Source organism: Rhodotorula graminis, assembly GCF_001329695.1.
Source record: "Rhodotorula graminis WP1 unplaced genomic scaffold RHOBAscaffold_3, whole genome shotgun sequence".
Lineage (NCBI taxonomy): Eukaryota > Fungi > Basidiomycota > Microbotryomycetes > Sporidiobolales > Sporidiobolaceae > Rhodotorula > Rhodotorula graminis.
The window spans coordinates 570,490-585,399 of NW_017264930.1; the positions used below are offsets into that span (position 1 = coordinate 570,490).

At 69.6% G+C, this 14,910-nt stretch overlaps 6 protein-coding genes across 6 annotated transcripts; 3 read left to right on the forward strand and 3 right to left on the reverse strand.

The window, feature by feature from the left end:
- Positions 1-215: 215 nt before the first annotated feature.
- Positions 216-1,667, reverse strand: RHOBADRAFT_51873 (uncharacterized protein; the record flags this gene model as incomplete). Its single annotated transcript, XM_018416061.1, has 1 exon — positions 216-1,667. The coding sequence occupies one exon, from the start codon at positions 1,665-1,667 to the stop codon at positions 216-218; it is 1,452 nt and encodes a 483-aa protein (XP_018272937.1).
- Positions 1,668-2,055: 388 nt separating this feature from the next.
- RHOBADRAFT_51874 (uncharacterized protein) lies at positions 2,056-4,405 on the forward strand (the record flags this gene model as incomplete). Its single annotated transcript, XM_018416062.1, has 5 exons — positions 2,056-2,940; positions 3,008-3,250; positions 3,408-3,428; positions 3,509-3,700; positions 3,787-4,405. 5 exons carry the CDS (start codon positions 2,056-2,058, stop codon positions 4,300-4,302), a joined length of 1,857 nt encoding a protein of 618 aa, XP_018272938.1. The 3' UTR covers positions 4,303-4,405.
- RHOBADRAFT_49363 (uncharacterized protein) lies at positions 4,395-5,494 on the reverse strand (the record flags this gene model as incomplete). The annotated part of the gene is made up of 4 exons (XM_018415241.1): positions 4,395-4,574; positions 4,641-4,747; positions 4,817-4,975; positions 5,035-5,494. 4 exons carry the CDS (start codon positions 5,492-5,494, stop codon positions 4,569-4,571), a joined length of 732 nt encoding a protein of 243 aa, XP_018272939.1. The 3' UTR covers positions 4,395-4,568.
- A 476-nt stretch (positions 5,495-5,970) lies between these two features.
- Positions 5,971-9,671, forward strand: RHOBADRAFT_49364 (uncharacterized protein; the record flags this gene model as incomplete). The annotated part of the gene is made up of 6 exons (XM_018415242.1): positions 5,971-6,130; positions 6,263-6,510; positions 6,632-6,659; positions 6,767-8,498; positions 8,584-8,653; positions 8,724-9,671. The coding sequence occupies 6 exons, from the start codon at positions 5,971-5,973 to the stop codon at positions 9,669-9,671; spliced, it is 3,186 nt and encodes a 1,061-aa protein (XP_018272940.1).
- Positions 9,672-10,493: 822 nt separating this feature from the next.
- On the forward strand, positions 10,494-11,181 carry RHOBADRAFT_12828 (uncharacterized protein; the record flags this gene model as incomplete). Its single annotated transcript, XM_018412108.1, has 3 exons — positions 10,494-10,716; positions 10,793-10,951; positions 11,042-11,181. Coding segments are annotated over 3 exons (522 nt in total), but the record flags the coding sequence as incomplete, so codon positions are not given.
- A 330-nt stretch (positions 11,182-11,511) lies between these two features.
- RHOBADRAFT_12722 (uncharacterized protein) lies at positions 11,512-13,345 on the reverse strand (the record flags this gene model as incomplete). The annotated part of the gene is made up of 9 exons (XM_018412100.1): positions 11,512-11,613; positions 11,675-11,708; positions 11,826-12,033; positions 12,100-12,200; positions 12,287-12,438; positions 12,510-12,753; positions 12,874-12,928; positions 13,005-13,086; positions 13,163-13,345. 9 exons carry the CDS (start codon positions 13,343-13,345, stop codon positions 11,512-11,514), a joined length of 1,161 nt encoding a protein of 386 aa, XP_018272942.1.
- Positions 13,346-14,910: the final 1,565 nt, after the last annotated feature.

Below are 14,910 nucleotides of genomic sequence, written 5' to 3' on the forward strand. Positions count from 1 at the left end.
AAAGTCGAGACGAGCAAAGGTGCTCGTTGCTCGCGCTCGCCATAGCGAGCGATTGCCAGTCTCGAGCAGGGCTGCAGAGCCACACAGACGCATCTATGCACAGATCCGAGAGACAGAGAGACCCGCACGCCGCCGGCCCCTGCTCTGCCGCCTCACGCACCGACCTCCTCCTGCGCCGCCGCCGCCGACGACAACCCGCCCTCCTCCCTCACCGCTTACCCCTCGAGCGCCTCGCACACCCTCCTCCCCTCCCTCCTCCCACTGATGAACGCCCCGGCAACGCTCCCGTGCTGGTCGACGTCCGTGTGCTCGCCGGCCCACCCGAGTCGTCCGCCCCACGTCGGCCGGCTCACGATGTGGAAGTCGAGCGGCGACGCACGCGTACCGTCCGACGACGACGTGAGCGGCGTCGGGGCCGAGGTCGCGCCGAGCGAGAAAGGGTCGCGCAACCAGGTCGTGACGTGCGTCGTCGTCGGTGCGGGAGGAGCGGGTGCCGAGGTCGAGGGAGGCGAGGGGGCGGCGGCGCTCGCAGCGTCGACGGAGGAGGGTGGAGGAGGCGAGGACGAGGGCGAGAGGCGACGGACGAGGTACTCGTGGAACGCCGCCGCGACCTCGTCGACCGAGTACCGCGCGATGACCTGCGCCGCTGCGGCGCCGACGTAGGCGAGGAGCGTCGGGTGCGGCGTCGCGCCGATGCGCTCGAACGACGCGACGGGGATGACGGTGCGCTCAAAGACGTCGGCGAGCGTCTGGGCGCTCGACGCGGGCTCGTCGGACAGCGGGAGAAGGAGGAACGAGCCCGTCTCGGCAGGCGAGGGCCACCAGGCCGACGGGTACGACAGGACGACCTTCTCGAGGGTGCCGGTGCGCATGCGCTCGATGGCCGAGAGGAAGGCGGGCGAGAGAGGGGGCGAGAAGGTGGGCGGGCTCTGCTGGAGGACGGCGTGCGGGATGGTCGAGATGACGGCGCGCGCCGTGTACGAGTCGCCGTCGCGCGTCGAGACCCGCACGCCGTTGCCCTCGCCGAGGTCCTCGACGCTCGTCACCTCGGCGCCGAGCCGCACCTGGCCGCCGCCGGCCTTGACGTCTGCGACGAGCGTGTCGGCAATTTCGCCGTACCCGTTGAGCGGAAAGGCGTCGGTGCCCTTGAACCCTTGCTCAAAGCCGGCGTACTGGGCCGCCTGGTCCTCGAGGCGGGTGCCCGCGCCGATCTCGGCGGTGCGAGCGAGGGCGACGAGGCGCGGGTCGCGCTGGAGGGTCGGGAGGAGGAGCGAGGCAATGGAGGCGTCGGGGGAGGTGCCTGCCGCCGGGGCAAACGCGTTCTGGGACGACGTGGCGAGAAGAGAGGTGGCGTCTGCTTCAGCGAGAGGCCCTTGGGCGCCGACGACGAGGCCCTTTGCGCCTTGCGGGATGTGGACGTCGAGGTCGAGGTCGCGAGTGATGAGGGCTGCGACCGGGTTGCCCTCGCGGAAGCCGTGGACCATGGAGCCGCCGAGGTCGACGGGCTGCGACTGGACCCTCGTTGTGTGGATGCGGCCGCCGGTGCGGTGACGAGCCTCGAGGAGGAGGACGCGGAGGTGGGCACGCGACAGCTCGCGGGCGGCTGCGAGGCCGGCCATGCCCGATCCGATGATGAGCGCGTCGTACAGGGCTTGTGTCGAGGCCATCGAGTGTGCGAGTGTGGGTGAACGAGGAGGGACAAGGAGAGGGACGAGGTGGGGGAAGCTCTCGACCTCGTCCAACCCTCGCTCGCTCCACCTGGGCAGCGCAGAGGTCCTCGATCCACTCAAGGTGAGCTCGCGTACCGTCCCTGCTCCAACAGAACCGCCCCTGTCGCGTTGCCGTCGCCCCTCCCTCCCTCGTCGCCTCCTCCCATCTCTCGGCGGGCCTCAGGAGCACGGGCGAGGCCCACGGTCGATGCAGAAGGACAAGGGCGGGCCCACAGATGCGTACAGACCCGACAACTCACGCCATCGTGCCCCGGCAGCTCGACCGCCTCATCTCTCCTCCTCCTCATCTCGCTCGACCTCACCCGCCCTCCCGACACCGCCCACGATGGATCGCAAGCCCAAGCTCGAGCATGTCGACGGTCCTCCGTCCCACACGGCCTCGCCCGCCGACTCGCCCCTGCCCTCGACCTCGTCCTACCGCGACTTTGTCCTGCGCGCCTCGGCCCCGTCCTCGTCGACCCACACCAAGTACAACGTCATGAAGTTTGCCGTCACCGGCGGCGGCGGCGACCGCGTCATCGACCCGCAGGACGAGAGCCAGTTCCTCCGCCCGGTCAAGCTCAACCGCAAGGACCCGCGCACCGTCCGCCGCCTCACCGACGAGGACCGCGAGCGCCACAACCAGCGCGCCATCGAGCGCGCAGCCCGTGCCGCCGGCGTCAAGATGGAGGTCGACGGCGACGGCGCCGTCAAGGCCGAGGACGGTGCGGCGGCCGACGGCGGCGAGGGCGACGGCGCGGCGGCGGCCCAGGACGACAAGGAGGAGCTCGACCTGTCGCTCGTCGGCAAGGGCGCCGGCGGCGCGACCAACGTCCAGCGTCGCGGTCCCGGCGGCATGTTCAAGAAGAAGACGCGCCGCGTCTTTGTCTCGTCCGAGGAGGCCCGCCGGCTCAAGCGCGAGGAGTGGCAGCCCTGGGTCCTCGAGGACGACGAGGGTCGCGAGCGGTGGATCGGTCGGCTCGAGGGCGGCGCGGGCGAGATCGAGAGCAGCGCCAAGGCGCCGCAGCAGCAGAACGGCAACCGCGCCGGGCTCCAAGGGTGGCGCCCGGCGGCCGACTCGAACGCGACTGGCTCGGGCGGGAGCGCCTACGTCGCGTTCGTCTTGAGCGACAACCAGGACGAGTTCCGCGTCCTGCCCGTCAGTCGGTGGTACCGCTTCAACCAGGGCCCCAAGTACCTCACGCTCGCCGAGGAGGAGGCCGAGGAGGAGGTGCGTCCGCGCCGTTCTTTCCCTTCGCCCTCGCCGTCCCCGACTGACTCGCTCTCCTGCGACACAGTACGCCCGTCAGCAAAAGTCGAAGGACCCGGAGCGCTGGGTCATGCACCGCCGCATCGCTCCGCCTCCCGGCAGCGCCGCAGCAGGCGCCACGGCCTCGTCCTCGTCCGGCGCCTCGACCCCTCGCGGCGCCGCCGCGTCGTCATCCGCCCCGTCCGCCTCGTCGCTCCGCTCGCGCATGCTCGCCAACTCGGCGCAGGGCTCGCGCCTCGACGTCGCCAATCGTGCCGGCGGGCGGCCGCAGGTCCGCGCCGTCATCAACTCGGGCCCTGGGGCGGGACCAGGCGGCGCGAGGGGCAGGGGGCGGGCAGCAGATCAGGGGGACGACGAGTTTGACTACGAGGAGGACTTCCAGGACGACGAGGAGGGCATCGCCAAGATTGACGACCCTCGCCGACGAGGAGGAGACCAAGGAGCTCGAGGTGCGTCCTCCCTCCCTCTCTCTGTCTCGTTCTCGTCCCCTGCCTCGACCCAGACTGATTGTCGTGCCTCGCCGTTGCAGGAGCGTATCCGCCGCGAGATGCGCGCCGTCGAGCGGCCGGACGAGATCCCGGACGACGACGAGGTCGACGCGCTCGAGGGCGAGGGCGAGCGGCTCAACCGCACGGGCAAAGAGATCAAGAAGCTCGTCAAGAAGTCGGACAAGACGGGCAACTACGAGTCGGACGACGACGTCGAGAACCCGTACGCGAGTGTGCGTCTCCCTCTCTCTCTCTTCCTGTGTGTCCCTGTCCTCCCTCGCACGGACTGACATGCTCGGTGAACGTTCTTGTTGCACAGGACGACGACGACAGCGACGCCTCGGCTACGTCGCACGCCTCTGGCGCCCGCCCCGGATCGCGCGCCGCATCGCCGACTCGCGGTTCGTCCACCTCTCGGCCCGCCTCGCGTGCCGCCTCGCCCTCCTCCTCCGGCGCCGCCATGCTCGCCCGCCGTGCCGCGTCGCCCTCGTCCAAGCGCAAGCGCGACGCCGGCGCCGGGAGCGACAGCGAGGGCGGCGCCTCGTCGTCGACCGCCGACGGGTCCAAGCGGCGCAAGGGCGGCTCGGGCTCGGGCAAGGGCAAGTCGCCGTCGCCTGGACCGTCGAGCGGCCTTGCGCCGGGCGCGCTCCTGAGCGAGGCCGACCTCATCGCGTTCCTCAAGGCGCGCCCGGGCCAGACGAGCCCGACCAAGGACCTGCTTCGGCACTTTGGGCGCGCGCTCAAGGACAAGCGCAACAAGGAGGCGATGGGCGGCCTCCTCAAGGCTGTCGCCGACTTCAAGGAGGGCAGCCTCGTGCTCAAGGCCGGGCTCTGAGCGCGATTTCCTCTCGCGCTCGTTCTCTCGAGCTCTCGCCTCTCGCTCTCTCGTACTCTCTCCCTTGCATCCTGCATTGTCCAAATCTCATGTCGCGGACGTCCTGCGTCGTTGCATCGGAGAGAGGAGAGGAAAGAGAGAGGAAGAGATCGTTTAAAGAAGGGGTCCGAGAGCGAGGGGAAGGAGCTACAGGAGGAGGCGCGCAGCGCCCGTCTGGGTGCGGGACTCTTGCTGGCTCGACCTGCGAGTCATGCGTCGTTTCTTGCTCAGTCCTGCAACGTCGAAAGGATCAGACGCGGCCGTTGAGAGAACCGGCGAGAAGAGAGGCGCGAGCGCACCGAGAAGGACCACGAGATGGACAGCTCGCCGGTGTCCTCGTCGCCGATCGAGTCGAACGCGCCCGTAGAGAGGTCGAGCGACTCTGACGTTGAGCAGCCAGGGCACTCTGCGACCGGGAGAAGCGACGTCAGGCCATCGTCCTTGCGGCGAGGAGTTGGGGAAAAGGCGGACGCACCGTCGGCGACGGTCGCGGTCACGCTCTTGCCATTGCTCGTGTTGGTGACGACGACCGTCTTGCCGCAGTACGAGCCCGAGCCGTACATGCTCGACTGCAGGGCGACGATCTTGTCCGAGTCCGAATGCGTCGAGCCGCATGCGCCGGCGTTGCCGTCCTCTGCGCTCGACGGGGAGAGTCAGGGCGAGCGTCGAGCAGAAAGGAAGGAGCCGACGCACGGTAGAAAAAGGTGGCGGTGCCGGAATAGGTCGAACCGCTCGACGACGAGGACGAAGTCGAGCTTGCGCTCGAACCTGCCGCCGACGAGCTCGACGACCCGGGGCCAGCGGCGCCCGTCACCTGCGCCGCCTTGCTCGTCTGCGAGCTCGACTGGCTCCAGGCCGACGTCGTCGGTGCGCCGCTGCCATTGCCGCCTGCCGGCGCCGTCATGCTCGCGCGAGAAGCAGAGCCCGCACCTCCCCAGGACCCGCCCTGGCGGTTGAGCCTCGCGCCGCCCTTCTGGCGACGAACGATCTTCTTGTCGGACGAGGTGCGGTGGAAGGGGACCACAGCAGGGGCGGCAGGCTGCTGGGCCCGGGCGGCGAGCGCCCGACGCGAGACTTTGTGGCACGCGGCGTCGGCGGTCGAGGCGCCGAGGCTGAGGAGCGAGATGGCGATCGTGGCGAGGGTGAAGCGCATGTTGAAGGGATACAGGGAGAGCACAGCTCGTGGAGGAAAGAAGGGGAAAGGCTGCGTGACGAGGAGGGTGAGCCTTCCCGACTTGCCGGCGGAGGAGAAGGGAAGAGGGACGCACCGAGACGAGGCGGAACCGGCGGCCACAGACACGGAAAGGAGAGAGAAGAGCGTCGAGCCGGTCGAGCGCGACCTTTCGAGCGGGAAAGAGGGTAGCTGCGCGAGCTGCGAGGACGAGCACGCGCAGCAGGATGAAACGGTCGTGATGGACCCGATCCAACGGGCGACGAGGGGGCGAGCACCCCTTTGTCTCTGTGACCAGCGTCGGCATCGCGCCGAGGAACAGCGCAGCAGAGCAGAGGCAAAGGAGCTAGTCGAGGAAAGAGACGGTCGCTCGAGACGCCATTGGCGGCGGCGGCGACGACAAGGGCGGCCTAGCGCGGCCTCAATCGACAGTCACAAGCTCAAGAAGCGGACGCAGCATGGCGAGGAGGCCGCGTGAGCGCCGTCGCAAGCCGGACGCGTGCGGAGAGTGCGTGCAGGCGGACGAGGAGGATCCGCCCTCGACACACGCCCTCGACACGCTCAAGGGCTGCACCGACGGGCGCAGAGTCGCCTCTGGAGCTGCCCTCGCGCGCCCGTGTACCCGCTCGCTCGCCCCACGTCGCTCTTCGACCTGCTCGCGCTCCCTCCCTCGGCGCATACAGACACTCGAGTCGGGGCTGGACGCGAGGCTCTGAGCGTGTCGGGCGGTCGAGGGCGACCTCTGAGCAGGCGCAGAAGGGGCAAGGGCCGTGCTGGAGCGATGCAGGAGGAGGCGAAGCGGCGGATTCGGAGCGAGCGAGCGCCTCCTCCTCGCGGCTCGACTTTGTCGCTTCGAGGATGTCCGCCTCGGTCTCGCGCTCGAGAGCGCGCAGCTCGTGCAGCATGGCGGTGTGGCAGTGGAGCAGAGCGGTGCAAAGGAGCGGGGCAGCTTCGCCTTCGAGTCGGAGTCTGTGCACAGTCCTCGCCGAGCGGTTTCTGTCCGTCGCTCGTCTGTTTGGAGAGAGGCCCCGTCTCGCTTCCCCGCTCGTCGCGTCCCTCTCCCACTCTCTCTCTCTCTTCCCTTCCTCCCACTTCGACTTGCGCCTTTCCGCTCAACAGCGAGTCGGGATGGAGCCTGGCACCACTCGTGAGCCCTTCTCCTCCTCCCCCTCGTCCACGCACGCGCATCTCGCGCGCCGAGCTCCTCCCCCAGATCTCGCGCGCTGACGGCACCCCATCTCCCTCCTGCCACAGCTCTCGCCGACGCGCCGGTCGTGCACCCACCGCACCTGCACCCTCGCGCCAAGAAGCTCCCCCTCTCGCGCAACTCGCCCTCGCCGCCGCCCTCGCTCGACCTCGGCACCCCCTCGTCCTCCGCCATGCTCGAGGTCTCGCACGACTACGACGCCGACGCGTCCGACACGGACGAGCCGCACGAGCGCCGCAAGGGGCGCGGTCTCGAGGTCAAGGGCACCATGGCCGCCGTCGCCTCGCCGCGCTCGCGCTCGCCCGCCTCGCTCCTCTGGGGCGAGTCCGGGTGGCATGCCGGCAGCTTCTCGTTCCCTTCGCTCGCCACCGTCGCCGCCGCCGCCGTCGCCGCCGAGTCGCCGACGCCGCACGCCTCGCCCGACCAGCACTTCCACACGCCGTTCTCGCTCGAGGACCTCGGCGTCCAGGCCCAAGTCGGCGGCGACCAGGTCAAGGCGGGCCAGATCGACCACGAGGACGACGGCCCGCAGGCGTCGAACTCGTCCGCCGACGTCGTCCACCAGGCGGCGGCCACGGCGGCTCCCGTCCACCCGACCCGCAGCAAGAAGCTCACGCCGACCGCCGAGCCGTTCTCGCCCAGGGCCACCACCTTCACGCCTGTGTCGCCGCGCCCCGACGTCCCTCGTCTCGGCATCAGCACGGCCCTGAGCCGCTATTCGTTCCCGGCGGCGCACGCCTACAACGACGAGGCGAGCGTCGCGAGCTCGCCCGTCGACCCGCACACGCCGTCGTCGGCGCCGCTCCGCCACTGGTCGCTCAGCAGCAGCACGAGCAGCCGCTCGCAGTTCGACTACGACGGCCACCTCCTGTCGCAGGGCGCCAAGTACACGATCGCCGACGAGATCCTCCAGCTCCAGTCGGCGCCGCTCGGCCGCCGCATGCTCGACTCGGACGACGACATGGAGGTCCTCGCCGACGTCGACGAGCTCGAGACGGGCGCGATGCGCATGCGCGCCGCGAGCGAGGACCTCGGCCTCTCGAGCGCCGCCGGGCACTGGCGCCACCCGCAGTCGTACGGCGGGCGCCCGGTGCGCTCCGCCAACGGCGCCAGCTTTGCGCACGCGCGCAGCTCGAGCATCGCGTCGTCGTCCGACAGCAGCTTCTACTCGCCGACGGCGGTTCGCCCCGTCTTTGCCCGCGCTCAGACCGCGGCGCAGCTCAAGACGTACTTTGGCGCGCCGCAGGACGACCCGTCCTCGGTCCACCTTCCCGACGACCACGACGCGTACCTGCCTCTCTCGCCGGCGGCGAGCGTCAGCGGCGTGTCGTACCGCAGCTCGCAGGCGAGCTTCGGCGGCACCTACCCTCCTCTCGCCCACCCCGAGCCGTTCAACCTCACTCGCGACGACGCGCTCTACCTCGAGGCGCGCGACCTGTTCGTCGAGTCGACGTGCACGTCGCTCACGACGCCCGTCACGGACGAGCACCTCGACAAGATGGCGCAGCACTTCGACCACGCCATGGACCAGTTGCACCCGCTCGCGACCCTGTTCGGCCTGTCGCAGGACGCCGCCGACCGCCTCCTCGCCGACCCGGACAACAGCGGCGTCGACGACGTCGTCCTCAAGGTCGCGGCCATGATGGGCCGCCAGCAGCAGTTGGCGAGCACGCAGCGCTCGGCCATGGGCGTGCCCCTTCCCGGTCCGAGCCCGAACAACCGCAAGACCGAGCTGTACAAGACCGAGGGCTGCCGCAGTTGGGACGAGCTAGAGTGGTGGTGCGTCCCTCGTTTCTCTTACTCGGTGTCCCGAGACGAACGTCGTCGAGCCCGGCCTGACCTCTTCCTCCTCCCCCGCACGCAGCAAATACGGCGAGAAGTGCCAGTTTGCGCACGGCATCCGCGAGCTGCGCTACGCTCCCCGTCACGCCAAGGTGCGTCGTCGTCGTCGTTGCCGACCTGCGCACGAGCCCGCCCCTGACCTTACCCTCTCGCGCCCCGCAGTTCAAGTCCGAGATCTGCCGCACCTTCTGGGAGGACGGCGCGTGCCCGTACGGCAGACGCTGCTGCTTCATCCACGCCGCTCCCGACGGCACGGCGCCGTCGTCGCCGAGCGCGTCGCGCAAGGGCTCGACGGCGAGCAGTCGAGCCCAGAGCCCGGGCCCGCACGGCCGCATGACCTCGACGGCCGTCACGACGGCGCCGTCGCGCACGTTCGGTCCGGCCCTGTCCGAGCTCCTTGGGAGCGCGTCGCACTCGTCGTCGTCGTCGGCGGCGCAGAGCTCGCCGGTCGAGGCCCGTGCGCCCCTTCCCGGCGGCTCGTCGTCCTCGTCTTCGACCGGCTCGTCGTTCGAGACGTCGACGCTGTTCGGCCTCGGGATCCGCGAGCGTCCCGGCCAGGCGCCGGCGACGTACAGGGACGCGCCGCAGAGCCGCCTGCAGCGCCTCGCGAGCCTGAGCGCGCACGGCTCGAGCTCGTCGCTCGCCTCGCTCGGCGCGCCGCTCGGACCTCGCGGGTCCATCTCGTCGTTCGGCTCGGGCGCGCCTCGCGGCTCGACGGCGTCGCTCGGTTCGCTCGCGTCGCCCTCGTACGCGGCGGCGCGCCCGAACAAGCAGGGTCCGGTCTCGCCGCCGTCGGCCTCGTCGAGAAGGTTCTTCACGGGCGCGTCGCACGCCCGCCAGGACAGCGCGGCGTCGTTCATGTCGTCGGGGTCGTCGGCCGCCGCGCCGCTGTCGCCGTTCCTCGCCCGCAACGACTCGTCGTCGAGCCTGTCGAGCGCCGCCGCGTCGCCGATGCTCCACCGCGTCGGCGGCGACTGGCTCTCGGGCACGGCGCACGGCGCCATGTCGGCCGCGTACGGCAAGGGGGCCCTCGATTGGCCCGAGATCGAAGAGCTGTGCCTCGACGACCCGCCGGCGCCGACGGGCTCGTCGCTCCACGGTCGCGCCTGAGCGTCCTCTCCTCGCACCCTTCCTCCTTCTACCGTCCCTCTCTCGCCATCAAAACGACTCGCCCTCCTCGTCAAGAGTCGACTCTCTCCCTCTCTCGCACCGGCACTCGCACCCGCAACTCGCCGTCTCTCTCTCTCTCTCTCTCTCGTCCTCGGTCGTCGTTCCTCTTCTCGGTCCACCAGGTTGTCGTCGCCTTCTTCGCCTCGCCGTTCGTATGTCACTATCCGCCTTCGTGTTCTGTATGTATCCCTGGACTCCGCGGCGCGTGGCAGGAGGACACGCGTCGCCCTCTCTCCCTCCCTCTCCTCTCCCCTCGCACCTCTCCCTGTCTTCCTACCCAAAAGGCGTCTCGACGACGCCCTCTCCTCGTGCCTACCCCTCCTCCCGCTTGCCTCCCTCCTCCTCGCCCGCCTCGCTTGTTCTCCCGGGCGACGTCAAAGGTCGTCGTCGCGCCGGTCCGCTCTTTGTCCGTACTTGTGAGCAATACACAGATTTCAGTGCCCGTCTGCGCCCGTCGTCGAGAGGCTGCTCAGAAAGTGAGAGACGTCGCCCGGCCCTCGCTTGATCAGGAGGCGGTGCATGATACCACTGGCTCGCTCCTTCGCTCGCCTCACGCGCTCCAAGCCAGTGCAGCACCATGACTGACAGCAAGCACTACGAGCCTGTCGCCGCAACCGACGACGCTGCCCCGCCCGCGTACGAGGCCGCCACGCAGGGCACCCTCCCCGCCGACCTCGCCCTCCTCTCGACTCGCGCCACGCCCGTCAAGGCCGTCCAGCCGGTGCGTGCATCTCGTCCCTAGTCCTCTCGATCCGGCCTGACACGCCTCCACCGCCCCTGCAGAGCGCGACACCCCAGATGCGCCTCCACGGCCCGCGCAACCCGCTCGCCGTTCCGGTCGGCCTCGACGGCAAGCGCGACTGGTCGCACGGCCTGTGCGCCTGGTACGAGCGGCCTGCGCTCACGGCCGAGGCCATGTGCTGCCCGTGCCTCGTCTTCAACCACAATCGCGAGCGCCTCGTGCACCTGACCCAGACGGGCGAGCGTAAGTCCACTCTCTCTTCTCTGACCGCCCCACCCCCCTCGTCCAGAGCCCCTGATTGACTCGACGAAACACACAGCGCACCCGGACCCGTCGCGCCTCGGCCTGTGGACCTGCCTGTACGCCCTCGCGCCCCAGCTCGGCGGCATCGGCCAGGTCGCGCTCCAGTGCGTCGCCCGCTTCCACACGCGCCAGCGCTACGCCGTGCGCGGCAACGCCGTCGAGGACGTTCTCGTCGGTGCGTCCCTCGCCTTCCCTCGTCTCTCTCTCGAGACGATCCCGAGCGAGCGAGACGGGAACTGACCTTGCCCTTTCCCCGACCTCGCAGGCGCGTTCTGCACGACGTGCTCGCTCGTCCAGGAGTCGCGCGAGCTCGAAGGCGAGGAGCAGGCTCTCCGTGCCGAGGGCGGCGGTGCCGTCGCGCCGCAGCAGTACTACCGTGACGAGGCGGGCGACGCTCAGGCCTGAGCCCTCGTCAGCCTGCGTCTGTTTCGCTTCATGGACCCTCTCTCTGTTCCTCTTTGTCGTCTCTTGTTGGTCCTTTCTCACTGTAACACTTTCGGTTCTCTCGTCGAGTGCGCGTGTGCGGCAAAGTGTCCATAATTGCGAGAGAGAGAGTCGATAAAAGAGGTGCGAGAGACGACGAGAAGAGGGCCTGGGCCAGCCACGGCGCCGCTCGCCAACGAGAGGGTAGGCATAAAGAGTGCGGGAGCAAAGGTGGTACAGGACAAGGGACGGCGGGCGAAAGAGGAGAAGAGGGTCGGTTTGCGAGGATGCGGGCGACGAGGACGAGAGGGTTCAGAGGAGAGGGAGGACGAAAGTCGAGAAGAGGATGGTGACGAGGGACGTGATTGTCGAGGACGAAGCCGTGACCGTCGTGAGGCCCGTGCCCTTGCAATGCTGCGGGATCAGAGGGTGTGAGCCAAGGGACCGAGAGAGAGTAGACGCCCGATAGGCTCACGTTGTTCGCGCTCGTCGGCCAGCACGACAGGTACCTGCGGCGCACACGTGCGAGAGAGTGTGTCAGTCGACTGTCGACACGAGAAACCGAGCCGGGCCGCTCGAGTGGCCGCAGCACGGTCAGGGAGGAACGTGCGCTCAGGCCGACGCACCTGCACCAGCTGCACGCCGTTGCCGGGTCGCCCGTGTAGAAGTTGCGCGTGAGGACGACAAAGACGACGATGACGAGTGGGAGGGCGACGAGGCGCAGGGCGACAAAGACGAGCTTGTGCGTGCGCGACGGGTGCACGATCGGGAAGAGGAGGATCGACGTGAGGAGGCCGACGAGGAAGCCGCCAAGGTGCGCAAAGTTGTCGACGCCTGCGTGTCCGAGAGAAGAAGGTCAGGACGGGGCGGACGGGGCGCGAGAGGGAGAGAGGGACGCACCGGGAACCCAGCCGAGCCCGATGCCCACGATGATCTCGACGATGAGGAACAGGAGCTTGCGCTTCGGACGGTACTCGATCTTCCAGTGTGCGAGAAGGTCACTGTGTGGGTCGCACGGCAGGTACGCAGGTCAGTCGAGGCTCGACTCGCTCGAGAAGGACGGACCGGGCCCGAGCGGGCGACGCACACGAGGAGGGCGGCGTGCGTGCCGAAGATTGCGCCCGACGCGCCGACGCTCGGGAGGCCGACGAGCGCAAAGTTGGCGCCGAGAATAAAGCCGAACAGGCCCGACGCAAAATAGACGACGAGGAAGCGCGGCGTGCCCATCATGCGCTCGACCTGCGGCGAGTCGAGGAAACAGGTCAGGCTCGTCCTCGTAGTCCCTGAGGAGAGAAACAAGGGCGACGCACTTGACCCGAGCTCGTACACTGAGCGAGCATGTTGAGGAGGAGGTGGACGACGCCGGCGTGGAGGAAGATGGGGACGAAGAATCGGAACGACTGGTCGGGGCCGCCCGGGCCGTCGACAATGTCGAACCCGCCAAAGCCGCAGATATCCGACATGGTACCTGTCGAGACATGGGTCAGATGGGGTCTGACGGTGGAAGAGAAAGAGAGGGGACGCACAGGTAGGGTCGGCCGACGAGAGCGTCGCCTTGTTCGTGTCCTTGAGGCAGGTCCACGGGATGTCGGTCACCTGCGGCGAGCAGCGAGTCAGTATGGTCGTCGAGAGAGCGAGAGAGGAGAGAGAGGTGGACGCACGTTCGAGATGTACTTCATGCAGCCGGCGAAGCGTGCGCCGAGGTTGATGAGGACGGCGCCCGAGGGACCTGCGCGCACGAGAGTGAGGTCAATGACCCCTCTCGCCATAGCGAGCATGTCCGAGAGATGAGAGAGAGGGCTCACCAATCATGACGTTGAACGAGGGCTTGGTCTGGATGGGCGAGCCCGTGTACGAGTTCATGCGGACGAGCTCGACGATCATGACCTGCAATACCGCGGTCCGCGTAGTCAGTTAACGCGCTCCGCACGAGAGCACGACTAGGAGAGAGCGGTGGACGCACAATGACCATGACGACGGCGAGGCCCCAACTCGCGAAAGGCCACCGCTGCATGCCCACGCCGCGCTTGTGCTCCCACACGCGCCGCTCTGCGTCGGTCGTGTCCCACAGCCACCGCTGCCACAGCGGCTTGGGCACGATCGACTCGCCCCTCGCGCCGCTCGCGCCGTACCCTGCGCCCGCCATGGACGACCGGGAGCGGTCGTGCGCGCCGGCGACGTCGAGCGAGGGCACCTTGTCGAGCTGCGGGAGGTGGTCGCGCGTCGCGTACGCCGACGGCGGGTAGCTGCTGCCGGGCTTGCCGTCGCCAAAGTCGCCCGACGGCGGCCGGAACGCGAGGTCGTTGGGCGTGTAGAACGAGCCCTCGCGGTCGCGGGCCGTGCGCCCGCCGCCGCCGCCGCCGCGCAGCGAGTTGAGGAACCCGCCGAGGACACCTCGACCTGCTGCTGCGGGAGCGCCTGCGCCCTCGCCGTCTCGTGCGCCGCCCTGCCAGCTCGCGCCTGCCGCGGCGCCGCCCGCCTTGGCCTCGAGGTCGGCGTCCCTCCTCCTCGTCGCGTACGCCGCGTATGCGCCGCTCTCGCCCTCGTCGTCGTCGTCAAACTCGTCGTGGTCGTCGTCGCCGCCGAGCGCGGCGTACCCTTTTGCCGGGCGCGAGTACGGCGTGACGGTCGACGGCGCGACCGAGCGGACGCCGGCCGGGCCCGACCCGGCGGCGCCGGCGCCTGGAACGAGCGGGTGCGACGCGTCGTCGTCGTCGTCGCCGTGGTACTGGTCCTGCGACGGCGAGGCCGAGGGGGCCCGGGCGGCGCCGTACGGGACGACGAGGGCGGCGGCGGCGCTGTCGCCTCGAGCGCGCGACAGGGGCCCGCCGGCCGACGAAGCGTTGACGGCGCGCATGCCGGTGCTTGACGGCGAGTGGCGCGACGAGGATGGGGCGGCGGGAGCGGCGGCGGGCACGACGGTGCTGCGGTCGTCCTCGAGGAGCTCGGGCGGGACGTAGTCGCGGTGGACGGCCTCGTCGTGCGAGTGGTGGTCCTCCTCGGGGACGGTCGGGGTGGACGGGTCGGCGAGGTCCATGGCGCGCGGGCCGAGCATGGCCCTGCGGCCGGTGAAGCGGCGGTCGAGCTGCGAGACCGAGTCGTCCGGGGCGATGGTGGACGCGGCGTCGTTGCCCCAGTGGAAGTTGTCGCTCGCAACGTCGGACGGTGGCTGTGGGCGGGCGTACATGTGGCTCGGGGCGAGGTGGTCGGGGGACGAGTGGTACGAAGGGGCGGCGGTGCCGGTGGAGCGGTACGGGGTGCGGCCGTCCATGCTGCGACGCGGGGTGGCGCGCTGCTCGGGCACGGGTCGAGAGGTGAGTGGCTGGTGCTGGCGCAGGTCGGCGTCGGTGAGCGGGCGAGCTGCGGCCGCTTGACCGAGACGGCGGACGAACGAGGTTGAGCGACGAGGTCGAGGGGCGAGGCGGCGAGCACCGGGGCGCGGGTCGGTGTGCTAGTGCTGGATCGCGAGGGTGCTCTGCGAGGGGCAGGCGGGTCGCAAGCACTCGTGGGCGGTGAGGGCACACGCCGACGAGAGGAGCGCGCGCAGCCGACCAAGGCGGTGCGACCTCCGCTCGCTCGCTCGTCCTCCGGGTCGTGTGCGGTCAGGTTCACTGTGTAGCAGGTAGTATCGTACGCCCTTTGCGCCCCTCGGCTGATTTACCGCGAGCGACCTCTTGGCTCGAACTTCATCGGACGACCTCGACGGTCGCC